The following is a 13,046-nucleotide window of genomic DNA, read 5'->3' as shown; positions in this document are numbered from 1 at the left end:
CTGCTGTCTCCCCCACATTCATCTCTTCCCCTGTGACCTTCCGCTCTGTTTCTGTCTCTGTCTGTCCTCTGCAGTGATCAGCATTCAGCGGGAGCCCGTCTCGGCTGTGTCCAGCGACATCACGTTCCCCATGCGCGGCCGCCGGGGCATGAAGGACTGGGTGCGGTACTCAGAGGACCGCCTCTTCCTACCCAAGGAGGTGCTCAGCCTCTCCTCCCCAGGGAAGCCGGCCGCATCCGGGGCAGCAGACAGCCTTGGCAGGGGGAGAGGCCCAGGAACCGTGCCCCCTGGCCCGGGCCACTCCCACCAGCGCCTCCTCCCGGCAGACCCTGAGGAGTCCTCCTCCTACTTTGTGATTGGTGCTGTGCTCTACCGCACCCTCGGCCTCATCCTGCCGCCCCCCAGGTGAGTCCAGGGAGGCCCAGGTAAGGGGAGGAGGGCTGAGCCCGTGCTGGCCACAGAGAGATCCATCTGCAGCCTCAGGGACCCCTCGCCTGGCTCTGGACACAGGTGCTTCTCCAAGACGTCCGTGCAGCTCCCAGAGGCTTCAGAGGGGGTGCAGGGGGTGCTGGACTGAGCTCTAGACCTCACCCAAAGTCCTGGGCCCCACTGAACTCTAGGCCTTCCCCTGGCCTTGGCACCATGGTAGCCTCCTGCCCTCGATCCAAAGCACCTTCAGGGTTCCTGACTGGATCTGGGCACCTGCTGGCAGGAGCTGACCTCAGCATCTGTCCCCCAGGCCCCCGCTGGCCGTCACATCCAGGGTGATGACAGTGACTGTGAGGCCCCCCACCCAGCCACTAGCTGAGCCCCTCATCACCGTGGAGCTCTCCTATATCATCAACGTGAGTGGGGCCCTGGGCAGGGACCCTGGGTATGCCCCAGCCAGGGCAGCCAAAGGCCTGTCTGATGGGGAGGTGGTCTGCCCTGATGGCAGGCTGAACCGCTGACCTGTGTGGGGCCTGCCATGGCAGGATGGGGGTGGTCATGGGTGGGCAGCTTCCCACCCACGCTGCACTTAGGTCTTCTGCTCCGCAGGGCACCACGGATCCCCACTGTGCCAGCTGGGACTACTCCAGAGCGTGAGTTGGGCAGGGGCTCTGTGTGGGGAAGCCTGCAGCCCTGGGACTCCTCCCTCAGGAGGGGATGTCCTGCCTGGAAGGCCAGAGGGAGGGTGCCTTGGCACCATCCTTGGCCTAAGGGATCAAGGGCAAACCTTGTGGCTCCCGCTGCCTGCCTGCCTGCCTGCCCCTTGGATGTGGCCTTGCTCTGGGTTTCAGCTGTCCTCGGGCAGTGGCCAGCACTGGGGGTGGGGCCGTGGAGCTGGGCTGGGGCTCATTCCACCTCTCCCTCCACCCAAGAGATGCCAGCTCAGGGGACTGGGACACTGAGAGCTGCCAGACCCTGGAGACCCAGGCAGCCCACACTCGCTGCCAGTGCCAGCACCTGTCCACCTTTGCTGTGCTGGCCCAGCCACCCAAGGACCTGGTGAGTGGGAGGGAAGTGCCTGGGCTGGGCCAGAGAAGAGGCTCCTGGGTGCCAGTGACCATCTGTGACAGCGCTGGCGGGGATCTGGGTGGTCCCACGTGGCGTTTGCGTGGGTGTACTTGTGGGATTGCACGTGGAAGCCTGTGCCCCCGGAATGGTGCTCACAGCGATGACACGTGCCCAGGGGTGTGTGGCAGTGGGTGATTGCATGTGTATACACACACACGTGTGTCTGGTTGTGTGTGGAAGAGTGCGGGTGACAGCATAAATGCACGTCCACGTACGTGACTGGGTCTGCTCTGTGCACGTGTGGAGGCAGTGGTGAGTCCCCTTGTGAGTGTGGGTGTGGCACAGGTGCAGGTGCCAGTCTGTCCTAGACAGGAGGTGGGGAGGGCGATGGCACCCCTGTAGCTGCCCTCTCCCAGTGACCCATCTGACGGTCGGCCCCTCTCCCCCAGACCCTGGAGCTGGCGGGCTCCCCCTCGGTCCCCCTTGTGATCGGCTGTGCTGTGTCCTGCATGGCGCTGCTCACCCTCCTTGCCATCTATGCCGCCTTCTGGAGGTAGGTGGGACGGTGGGGGGCTGGGGGGGCGGGGGGGCGGGGCGGGAGGTGGCCGGCCGCCCCAGGTTGGGCAGGGCGGCTAGCTCCCCTGTCTCTGCCCACTGTGCCCCACCAGGTTTATAAAATCGGAACGCTCCATCATCCTGCTGAATTTCTGCCTGTCCATCCTGGCATCCAACATCCTGATCCTCGTGGGCCAGTCGCGGGTGCTGAGCAAGGCAGGTGCAGGCTCACAGGGGGGCTGGGGTGTGAGAGTCGGGCGAAGGGGGGATGGCACGTGTGCTCGTGTGTATGAAACTAAGTGCCGGATGTGTGCAGACACTCGAGCTGGGTGTTGGGTGAGGGTGTGTGTGGGAGATAGTGTGTGTGAGCGTGCATGAGGGAGTTGGAGAGGGGGTGTGTGTACTCCAGTGAGGGATGTCTGTGTGCATTTGTGAACGTGTACGTGAGCTGAGTGCCTGTGCGCACGTGTGTTGGGCGTGTCTGCGGGCATGTGGGAGCCCCAGCGGAGCCTCCTGTGCCACGTACCCGCGTCTGATCTGTGTTGGCTGTCCCTTATGCCCCCTCGGCCCTCTCTGCACAGCGCCAGCCCTGCTGGTGCCAGACGTGGGGCCCACCCGGCCATGACGTGGCAGGCACTCCTGTTTGTGCCCCTCCCTGCCAGCCCCGTCTGTGCGTGGGCAGCCTGCCCGCCCGCCTCCTGGATGCCGAGTGCCATGTGCGTGTCACCGGGCCTGTGTCGTGCTGTGTGTGGGTGCAGGAAGACGGGGGTGCCTGGCAGGCGGAGCTCAGGTGGGCGGCCGTGGCAGCGCCCAGCAGCGGACGTGGGAAGCCCGGCGCCTCCCACCCTGGCGGCTGCTCAGGGCCACTCCCTCCCTCTCCTCCTCCCTGCAGGGTGTGTGCACCATGATAGCCGCCTTCCTGCACTTCTTCTTCCTCTCGTCCTTTTGCTGGGTGCTCACCGAGGCCTGGCAGTCCTACCTGGCTGTCATCGGACGGATGCGCACCCGCCTCGTCCGCAAGCGCTTCCTCTGCCTGGGCTGGGGTGAGCAGGGCTCGTGCTGGACCCTGCCGCTGGGCCTTGGGGACAGGGGCAGCAAGAGAGCTTCTGGCCCCGGCCCTGCTCTCTGGGCACAGGGGTCAGCTGGGCTGGGGGTCTGGGAGGGTGAAGGACCCTGAGGACGGGCGGCCATCTCACTCTGGCTCCCCCGCTCCCCCAGGTCTGCCTGCCCTGGTGGTGGCCGTGTCGGTCGGCTTTACCCGCACCAAAGGATACGGTACATCCAGCTAGTACGTGGGCCTCCCGGGGTGGGAAACGGGAGTCAGTGGACCTGATAGGGCTCCAGACTTCTCGGGCTGTGATCCTGGCCCACTCCTGTTGTGGGACTTTGGGCAAATTCTCCCGTCTCAGCCTGTTTCCCTGACTATCAAAGGCTGTGCTGGGATTGGATAATCTCAGAACCATTTAGGTCAGGGATCAGCCTTGGTAACCCCAGGGCCCTTGTTAGAGGGGCTCAGCAACAGTCAGTGGCTCACTCTCACCCTGTCTGGGTCCCTGCCCCATGCGTGACGTGACCTGGCAGCTCAGGGAGCCCTGAGGGATGGTGTTTGAGCATGGGGGCGGGCCCACTGGTTGTCTGATACCCCCTCTTTCCCCCCTCCCCAGCTGCTGGCTCTCTCTGGAGGGTGGTCTGCTTTATGCCTTCGTGGGCCCAGCAGCTGTCATTGTCCTGGTATGTGCCCCTGCAGCGTCCTGGGAGGGGCATGGCCCAAGGGGGTCTACCTCCTCCACCTGGGGATTTCCCTGCCAGGAGGGCATCTGGTGATCCTGTCTTCCCCTACCCCACTCCACCGGGCCCCCAGGTGAATATGCTCATCGGAATCATCGTCTTCAACAAGCTCATGGCTCGGGATGGCATCTCAGACAAGTCCAAGAAGCAGAGGGCCGGGTAAGGGGACGGGGGTCGCTGTGACTTGGCCTTGTGGGAAACGCTGTAGGGAGGGTGGGCCACAGCCACTCTTGGAGACTCAGGGCTTGATGATGCGACCGGGGCTCCCTGACCTTGGTGCATCAAGGGTGCAGGCAAGGTGGGCACCCGGTGTGCTCAGCTGCAGCCCCTCACCCACCCTAACCCACCTCTTTCTCTCTCATCTGCCCTCCCCCTCCCACCCCACTCGGGGCTCACACTGCCCCATCTCTTCCCACTTCCCGTGTGTCTCCCCCCTTTTCCTGTGTCTGTGCCGCCCCCGAGGTCGGAGCGGTGCCCCTGGGCCAGCCTGCTCCTCCCCTGCTCAGCGTGTGGAGTGGTCCCCAGCCCCCTGCTCAGCTCAGCCTCGGCCAGGAACGCCATGTTAGTTGTGCCCCCGTGGGAAAGGGGTGGGTGGGTGGGGGCAAAAGAAGGGGGGCAGTGCCCATGGTGGGGGGAGGAGGGTTATCAGCCCAGTGCCCTGGAAAGCTTGCCCTGCCCCGCCAGCTGCCATGCACTCTCAAGGGCTCGACATTGTGATGACAAAGAGGCCACAGGGAATGAATGTCTGTGCCTTCCAGAAAATGCCGTATTCCCGTGCCCACCCCTTGCTCCCTGCCCCCGCCCCCGCAGCCCCAGCTTACATTTTATCCAGGCACAGACACACACTCCTCCTTATAGCCCCAACCTACAGAGGCTCATAGAATCTTCCACCCTTAGAATTTTTGAGCCCATAGAACCTTAGAATTAGAATGGTAGAATCTTAGAATAAGACAATCAGAAGCTAAGAATGTTCGAATGAGTGAATCATAGAGTCTTATCATCTGTCATAGAATCTGAGACTTAGAATTTCAGAGGCATTGAATCTTACAATCAGTTGGAGGACAGAGAATCTTGGAGGTAGGGAATTATTTCACTGAGCTGTCCTCGGGCTGCTGAGACTCTTAAAATCCCAGCCGCGCAAGAGTAGAATGAATGAATGAACTTCAGGGCTTCAGGCCCAACCTCCCACTCAGCGCCAGAAATCCAGCTGACCCTCCCTGAGCAGTGGGGGCCCAGCTCTGTCTTGCACACCTCCAGGATCAGGGAGCTCACTGCCTCTGGAGGCGGCTGGCACCATCTCTGGGAACCTCTGTGTAGCAGAAAGCTCCCTTTCACTTGGGCTCCCATCTGCCTCTCTGACCCAGTCTCTCAGAACTAGCAGTTAAAAGCTTGGGCTTCGGAGGCGCCACTTTGGGTTTGCATCCCGGCTCTGTCTCTGTCTGCCCAGCTGGGCACACTCCAGTTTCCTCATCTGTAAATTGGGATAATAATCCCCATGCCTGTTTACTGGAGTTGTTTTGGTCCCAGTGTGATTAATGTGTGTAAAGTATTTGGTGTAGGGCCTGCCAGAGAATTGGTGGTTAATCAGTGGTGGCCCTCATGGCTGTGATTAGGTCCCCTCTTTAGTCTTGGCTCTGCCCCCGGGGCCTGTGGAGACCACTGTGCCCGCCCCCTGCCGGGCTGAACAGCCCTGGACCGCTCTTCCTAGGGCAGGTCTTGGCCGCCTGCCCATCTCTCTGCCTTGTCCAGAGCTGTGCCCACCCCTGCCTGACTCTCCCACCGGCAGTGTTCATGAGGCAGAGTGGGCAGGGTGTGGCACCTGGCCCAGTAGGGCAAGGCTGCCCTACTGTGCGCTCGTGGGCTGTTGCTGGTGGGGGCGGGCTGGCACTGGTGCCCGGATGCCCGGGCCCCTCTGCCTTTTTTCTCTGCCCTCCCTTGTCAAGGAGGTCGGGGATGTGTGGGTTTGGCCCTGACCCTGGCTTTGACCCCCGACCCTGGCTTTGACCCCCAGCCCTAGCTATGATCTTTCTGCCCAGCTCTGAGCAGGCCCTGGGAGCCTGGCACCTCCTCCTTGGGAAGCTGAAGGGGAGGAGCCTCTGCTGCCCTGGCCCCCCGTATTCTTCCCCAAAGATCTGTGCTCTGTGATGTCCTCCGTCCTCTCTGCCGATTTAACCTTCCTGTGTGTCTCTGCCCGTCTCATCTACTCTCTCACCATGACTGTCGTCTCTCTTTGTCCCTCTTCCTCTCCTCCCCTCCCAGACTCTCTGGGGATGTGGCCCAGGCCTGTGATTCTGTGCAAATTGTGGCTGAAACTCCCAGCGTCTGTATATGTCTCCCTCCTCTTCTCTCCCACTGTTTCTTTCCACCTTCTTTGTCTCTGTCCGCTGATGCTGCCTCTGGCTCAGTCCCATTGTGTCGGTGTGTCTGTCCCTCCCCCTCTCCTTGTCCCCCAGTTTTCTGCTCTTTGTCTTTGTTCTGTTTCTCTGCCTCCGGCTCCTCAGCCCCCCTGCTTGGGGTCATTACTGAGGTCTTGGCATTTGGGGCCCTGCCACTCTTGGGCAGCTTAAGGGCCCCAGGCTGAGTGCAGGCCCAGGCTCAGCCCAGCCTGTCCCCTGGAGTGTCGCCCTGACGGACCCTCTGCCTTGTCCTCAGGGCCTCGCTCTGGAGCTCCTGCGTGGTGCTGCCCCTGCTGGCGCTCACCTGGATGTCCGCCGTCCTGGCCATGACGGACCGCCGCTCCGTCCTCTTCCAGGCCCTCTTTGCCGTCTTCAACTCCGCGCAGGGCTTTGTCATCACGGCTGTGCACTGCTTTCTGCGCCGAGAGGTGGGCTGGGCCTCTCCTGGCCCTGTCCTCCCCCGACCATGCCAGCCCCTCGCTTCTCCCCACGGTGCAGATGGGTGCAGATGGGGAAGACTGAGGCCCGACCAGGTCCCCAGCTGGGCAGCCCTTGGTGTGCACGCTGATAGCTTGGGCAGCCTTGGCCTTGGCCTCGGCCCCCTGGGGCTCCTTCTCCCCTCCCCTACGCTGGATGCACTTCTTTCCTTCCACGCCCGCCTGGGTGCCTGGGGTGGGAGGCACAGCCAGCCGTGGCCGGGGGCCCTGTGGCAGCCTCAGGTCCAGCAGGCACCTGCTGCCCCCAGGTCCAGGATGTGGTGAAGTGCCAGATGGGCGTGTGCCGGGCCGATGAGAGTGAAGACTCCCCCGACTCGTGTAAGAACGGGCAGCTGCAGATCCTGGTGAGTGAGGAGGCCCGGGCAGGGCACAGGTGGGTTCTGAGTGCCCCCTGCCCTAGACCCCTCACTTGCCTCATCTATGGCAGGGAGGGAACAGAGACTGGGTTTGATTCAGGCTCAGCCACTGACAGCTGGGTGGCCTTGGGCAAGTCCTTCCCCGCTTCAGTCTTCCCACTGTCAGGTGCGGCTGGAGGAGACCACGCCTGGGGCCCCCCTGCTCTGTTGGGCAGTGTGCCCAGCAGAGGTAGACCCTCTGGGTGGGTAGGGAGGGGCCTGCGTCCCCCCCCACCCTGATACATGGATCCTCTCTCTGCCTGTCTGCTCTCTCCCTCTCTGCCTATAGTCAGACTTTGAAAAAGATGTGGATCTGGCTTGTCAGACAGGTGAGTGTGCCAGGGCAGAGCCGAGAATGGCCCCAGGGAGGGGCAAGAAGGGAGGGCCCCCAGCCGCACCAAGGAAGGCCCTGACGGGTGTCTGGCTGCGGGGTCCAGCTTTTGAGTCAGACAACCCTGGGTTGGATTCAAGGCTGTGAACACCACTCACTGTATGACTCTGGGCAAACAGCTTACCCCTGGAGCCTCAGTTAACACACCTATAACGGAGAGAAATCTGTCCTCCCAGGGTGGGTGGGAGCCTTACGTGAACTGGGGGACATCAAGTGCCTAGCCGGGTGCTCGGCACAAAGTGGCTCTTATATCATTGTGTCGTTTCCATGATTCTTACCAGAACCTCCTTCAAATTCTGTCTCCTGGGGAGGAGCTGCCCAGGGAGCGGGGAGCAGGGCTCTTTTGACAGCCTTGGGGCTGTCGGGTCAGAGGTCAGGACCCGCATCCGGGCACTGTGGGAGCTGGGCCTTGGCTTCGTTCCTCGCCCTCCCTTGTCGCCCTTGCTGTGGGCCTCTGGGTTAGGCACCTTCTTAACCCCTGTGTTAACCAGCCAGCCATCACGCCAGGACTCAGTTTCCCCCGCTGTCCAAGCTCAGGGGCTTGGCACCTGCTCAGCCTGGGCAAGGGCGTCTGGGGGCTCCTCCTCCTCCGGACTTACCTCCCTCCACTCCTGCCCCCAGTGCTGTTCAAGGAGGTCAACACTTGTAACCCGTCCACCATCACGGGCACACTGTCCCGCCTGTCCCTGGACGAGGACGAGGAGCCCAAGTCCTGCCTCGTGGGTCCCGAGGGCAGCCTCAGCTTCTCACCGCTGCCTGGCAATCTCCTGGTGCCCGTGGCAGCCTCACCAGGGCTGGGGGAGCCACCGCCCCCACAGGAGGCCAACCCCGTGTACATGTGTGGGGAGGGCGGCCTGCGGCAGCTGGACCTCACATGGCTGCAGCCTGCCGAGCCGGGCTCCGACGGGGACTACATGGTGCTGCCCAGGAGGACTCTGAGCTTGCAGCCCGGCGGCGGGGGCGGAGGTGGCGAGGATGCCTCGCGGGCCCGGCCCGAGGGCACCCCCCGGCGGGCTGCCAAGGCACTGGGCCATGCCGAAGGCTACCCCAGCTTCCTGTCTGTGGACCACTCGGGCCTGGGGCTGGGCCCTGCCTACGGGTCGCTACAGAACCCCTACGGGATGACCTTCCAACCGCCACCGCCGACACCCAGCGCCCGCCAAGTGCCCGAGCCGGGGGAGCGCAGCCGGACCATGCCCCGCACCGTGCCCGGCTCCACCATGAAGCTGGGCTCCCTGGAGGTGAGGGGCTGCTGGGCACGGGCGGGTGGGGGGGGGGTGGGAGACCTGCTCCCGGGTGCCTGTGACTATGTCTGGCAGCAGCCGGGAAGGGACAGCCAGCAGCCTCCTCATACAAAGTCCTGGGGAGTATATGTGCTGTGCGTTTCTCCTCCGTTTGTACCCACGGCGGCTCCAGGGGAATCCTGGCTCCTCTGAGCTCCTCACATGGGCTTGGACGCCACGCGCTGAGGGTGCACTTCTCGAAGGTGCTCACACTTGCTTTAGTGCCTGTTTTGGGGTGACCGGTTAGGATGGCCCTCCTTTAAGGGGCCTGTGGCTCAGGCCCGGTGCTGTATTGCTAGGGAAGCCACATCATAGGGGATGAGAACCTGGGTCTCCGAGTCCCCAAGTTCAGATCTGGACGCTGCTGATGAACAGTGAGATTTGGAGCATAATCTTCCCCTGAGGCTCACGTAATCTCTCTTCGCCTTAATGTCTCTGAGCCTCAGTCTCCTCATTTGTAAAGTGGGCAGAGCACAGGAGCAGCCTCTTGGTAGAGTTGTTGCGAGGACTAACTGATATAAAACATTTGTCTCTGTGTGGAGCAGGTAGAAAGTGCTAGAGGATTGGGGATTGCTACTGGTATCATTCCTGAAGTCAGCCTCAGGCACTGCCCGTAGGCCTGTGGTAATTGCCCCTCTCTTCCTGAGAAAATGTCAGCCCCATCTCTTGCCCTGCCTGTGTGTTTTCTGTGGCTGCCCCACCTTCTCTCTGACCTTCTCGGGCCTGCTCCCTGCAGGGAATCACTGGCAACAAGCAGTTGGTAGTGGCCCACTGTAGAACTCTAGAACTTTCGTTGGAGGGATGAGGAGGGTGTGGATGAGGACAGGGTCAGGAGTCACAGCTCAGGCACCACTGGCTGCTCATGTTTGGCCCCAGAAACCGGCTCCCCATCCATCCTCCCCACGAGAAAACTAAGTTAGCAGCTAGAAGGTTTGCAAGTTTAGTTTTTCTCCTGAAACGTTTCTTGAACATTTGGTGCCTGCTCTTGCCACAGATGGCAAAAACAGGAAGGCGTCACAAAGACAGAAAACTTGACACGGGAACTGGGGAGGGGAGTGCTCAGCATGGTGGCAGGTTTTGTTCTGGGGACACCTGTCCGTGCTTGGGCCCCTGAGGAGGGGCCAGCCCTGGGCTCCTTGTGTGGGAGGTAGCAGAAAACACAGCAGAGTCTTGAGGGGTCAAGGATGACATCCAGAATTCTGGTGTGGGCAACTGCGATGGGGCGGAGGAGCGCGTTTGGGGCGGGGGAATTTAGAGTTTATTCTCTTGGGTGCAGCCGTGTGTGCCTTGCCCGTGGGCATCAGGGAGCAGGGCGAGGAGTCCCGCTGCCTCCAGAAAGTACAGTGTGGCTGGGAACGGGGAGGACACGTGTGTGTGTGTGTGTGTGTGTGTGTGTGTGTGTGTGTGTGTGTGTGTTGAAGGGCAGGGGAGAGTGCAGGGCAGAGTGCGGGGGCCGAGAGTTGGAGACGCCAGGGTGGATGGCGAAGGAAGAGCAGGCAGGGAGGTGGAAGGACCAGGAGAGGGGTGTCACCACCGCCAGTGGTGGTGAGCGTGTCTGCAGGCCTGGGACTGGGGAGATCTAGATGGCGGTTTTAGCGGCATCCTTGAGGACTGTGGCGCAAGTCCCTTCACCCTGGACCTCAGTTTCCCCAGTGTAACCTGAGAAGGTTGGTCTTGGCCTCGTGAGCGCTCCTGCGTCAACATTCTGAGACTCTAAGGCCTCCTTCCTGAGTGGCACCGAATGCTGCGTAGGCCACTGGGGCCTTGAAGGTGGTCTTGGGCAAGTGAGAGCCGGGAGAGGCATGAGGGAGGGAGGCCAGGGAGGCAGGGCCAAGTTTGGCAGGAAAGGGGGCAAAGTCCGGTGAAAGGAAGGTTTCTGTAACCCTGCGTCCTGTATTTGCAGGACAAGTGGAGGTTTCCAGGGAGAGAGGAGCCCGTTGGTGGCAGAGAGGATGGGGCAAGATGGGGCAGGACAGAGGGGTGGAATCCAGGACACAGATGAAGGAGGGTCTGCTCTGTGATCCCATGTGGGGATCTGTGTCCCGCCGTGTTGGAAGTCTGCGCTGTGACATCTGGTCCACGTGCAGGTGCATGTCTACGCGTGTGCCAGCCTGTGTGTGCCCCTGGCAGTCCTGTGGTGGGGTAGCGCCTTGGAGCCTCATCTCCCAGGCCCCAAGCCCATTTCCACAACCTCAAGGGCTGTCCTTTAAAGGATTCCTAGCTCCTGAGCCTGGGCTGGGGGAAGGTACAGTGGGCAGACCCTGGGGGGTTGCAGATTTCCTCACTCTAAACCCCCTGCACATGGTAAAAAGTTTTCTTCTCTTTCACTGCTTCCTTGTTGCTCCTTCCCAGCGAAAGAAGTTACGGTATTCAGACCTGGACTTTGAGGTAAGTGCTACAGCGTATGTGTGTGTTCGGTTTGGGATTGCGGGGGGCGGTTTGTCCCTGTAGGGTCCCTTCCTAAAATTAGCCCAAGCCCCAGTGCAGAGCCTGACCCCATGACAGTCCCTCAACTGCCCAAGCCCGTAGCTCTGGGGTGAAGAAGGAGCCAGGCCTTGTCCCAGAGGGGCCGACAGCAGGCAGGGATGTGGGGACCCAGGATGCTGAGTGTCCCATGGGGAGCACCTGCCCTGACGCCCTGTGGCTCCCAGAAGGTGATGCACACCCGGAAACGGCACTCGGAACTCTACCATGAGCTCAACCAGAAATTCCACACTTTCGACCGCTACCGCAGCCAGTCCACGGCCAAGGTGAGGGCTCCTCTTGTGACTGCCCCTGCCTGAAGCTCGGGGCCCAACCTGGCACACTGGCCCCTGGGGTCAGACCCTGACCCATGGCCCCCGTTGCAGAGGGAGAAGCGGTGGAGTGTGTCCTCAGGTGGGGCAGCCGAACGGAGCGTGTCCAGCGTAAGTGCCCCAGGCTGGGGTGGGGTGGGGTGGGGTCAGGTGGGCCGCGAGGCACTCATTCCCTCCCTGCCCTCCTCCCCGGCCTGGGCATCCTCAGCTTGCCTCACCAAGGGCCTGCCCATGGCATAAGCAACAGTCTGGGGTTTTTAGGAGATAGGGGGTATTGGTGGGAGCTCCATCAGGATCTTGAGGAGGGTGGGCAGCAGGAGACATGGTCTCAGGGGGCCACTGTGAGCACAGGGATGAGGAACCCCACTCTGGAGCCAGGCGGGTCTGGATTTGAACCCCACTTGGGCACCCGATTGCTCGGTAACTTTGGGCGTCGCTGGCCCTCCCCGGGCCTTCTCAGTTTGTTCTCTGTACAGTGGGTGAGAGGGTATTGGCCCATCTCCACGGGCCCTTCCCTCTCCCCCCGACAGGAGAAGCCCAGTCCAGGGGAGCGTCCCGGCTTGTCCCAACAGCGGCGACATCAGAGCTGGAGCACCTTTAAGTCTATGACGCTGGGCTCTCTGCCCCCCAAGCCCCGAGAACGGCTGGCCCTGCACCGGGCAGCAGCCTGGGAGCCCACAGAACCACCGGATGGTGACTTCCAGACAGAGGTGTGAGTGCCACTCCGGACTGCCCACTGCGTATACATATTATATATCTCTCTATTTTCACACTCCACTTGGGAAGCACCCAGGAGCCAGCGCTCCCTCCCCTCTCCCGAGGGCTGGGCAGGGAGGCACAGTGGACTCAGCTGGGCTGGGGGAGCCAGACACGGCGTGGCCGGGGGACCAGGGCCCTTCCTTGTTTCTCAGAGGCCCCTCAGCCCCTGGAGCCCCATCTTCACCCCCAGCCTGTATGTCCCTGTCCTGGGCTGGGGAGGGGGGAGGGAACTTTCTTGGGAATAAACTTCACTCTGTGGATTTTGCTGCTGAGCTATTTGCTTTCCCCAGGGGAAGGCCCAGCCCTGGGACCCCAACTTTGTTCCTCCATCTCTTTGGTTCGCCTCGCTTGGTCTTGTCAAATTGTGATGGGGTCAGGCTGACTCCAAATGGGAGGGGGTGGCCTAGGCTCTGACTCCATCCTTGCCCCTGACTCCCTGGGTGACCCTGGACACAACCCTTCCCCTGTTGGGGCCTGAGGTAAGCAGATTGGGAACGTAGGGTGGAGCCCCTTGAAGTACGACTTCCCCATTGGCTGTGATGGTCACGGCTGCCTTTCACTGGGGCCCAGAGGCCAGGCAGAGCTTAGTGACCTCAGGTTCCCCATCTGTGAAATGGGGATGGTGAGAGTACCTACCTCATAGGGTTGTTACGAGGCTGAAACAGATTAACATATGTAAAGTTAGCTTAG

General features: G+C 61.7%; 1 protein-coding gene across 9 annotated transcripts in view; it reads left to right on the top strand.

Annotated features, from left to right (window-relative positions):
• Positions 1-12,313, top strand: part of ADGRB2 (adhesion G protein-coupled receptor B2) — a gene marked incomplete at both ends in the record, with an annotated part of 33,342 nt that extends 21,029 nt beyond the window's left edge. For 3 of the 9 annotated variants that reach the window (XM_079728405.1, XM_079728404.1, XM_079728402.1), the window contains 17 exons: positions 75-405; positions 740-845; positions 1,039-1,082; positions 1,362-1,488; positions 1,947-2,050; positions 2,166-2,268; positions 2,945-3,095; positions 3,271-3,340; positions 3,717-3,783; positions 3,914-3,999; positions 6,493-6,664; positions 6,982-7,077; positions 7,418-7,457; positions 8,141-8,760; positions 11,155-11,190; positions 11,454-11,552; positions 12,128-12,313. In XM_079728405.1, coding sequence (XP_079584531.1) covers positions 75-405; positions 740-845; positions 1,039-1,082; positions 1,362-1,488; positions 1,947-2,050; positions 2,166-2,268; positions 2,945-3,095; positions 3,271-3,340; positions 3,717-3,783; positions 3,914-3,999; positions 6,493-6,664; positions 6,982-7,077; positions 7,418-7,457; positions 8,141-8,760; positions 11,155-11,190; positions 11,454-11,552; positions 12,128-12,313 — 2,438 coding nt within the window. Of the gene's footprint in view, positions 1-74; positions 406-739; positions 846-1,038; positions 1,083-1,361; positions 1,489-1,946; positions 2,051-2,165; positions 2,269-2,944; positions 3,096-3,270; positions 3,341-3,716; positions 3,784-3,913; positions 4,000-4,302; positions 4,402-6,492; positions 6,665-6,981; positions 7,078-7,417; positions 7,458-8,140; positions 8,761-11,154; positions 11,191-11,453; positions 11,553-11,651; positions 11,709-12,127 lie in introns of all 9 variants that reach the window. The other 6 variants (XM_079728403.1, XM_079728401.1, XM_079728400.1 and 3 more) reach the window with 5 other exon arrangements.
• Between the last annotated feature and the right edge of the window lie 733 nt (positions 12,314-13,046).

This window comes from Hyperoodon ampullatus (assembly GCF_949752795.1).
Source record: "Hyperoodon ampullatus genome assembly, chromosome: 2".
Taxonomy (NCBI): Eukaryota; Metazoa; Chordata; class Mammalia; order Artiodactyla; family Ziphiidae; genus Hyperoodon; species Hyperoodon ampullatus.
The sequence above is the reverse complement of the archived record's forward strand: the minus strand, read 5'-3'. Positions and strand labels throughout refer to the sequence as shown.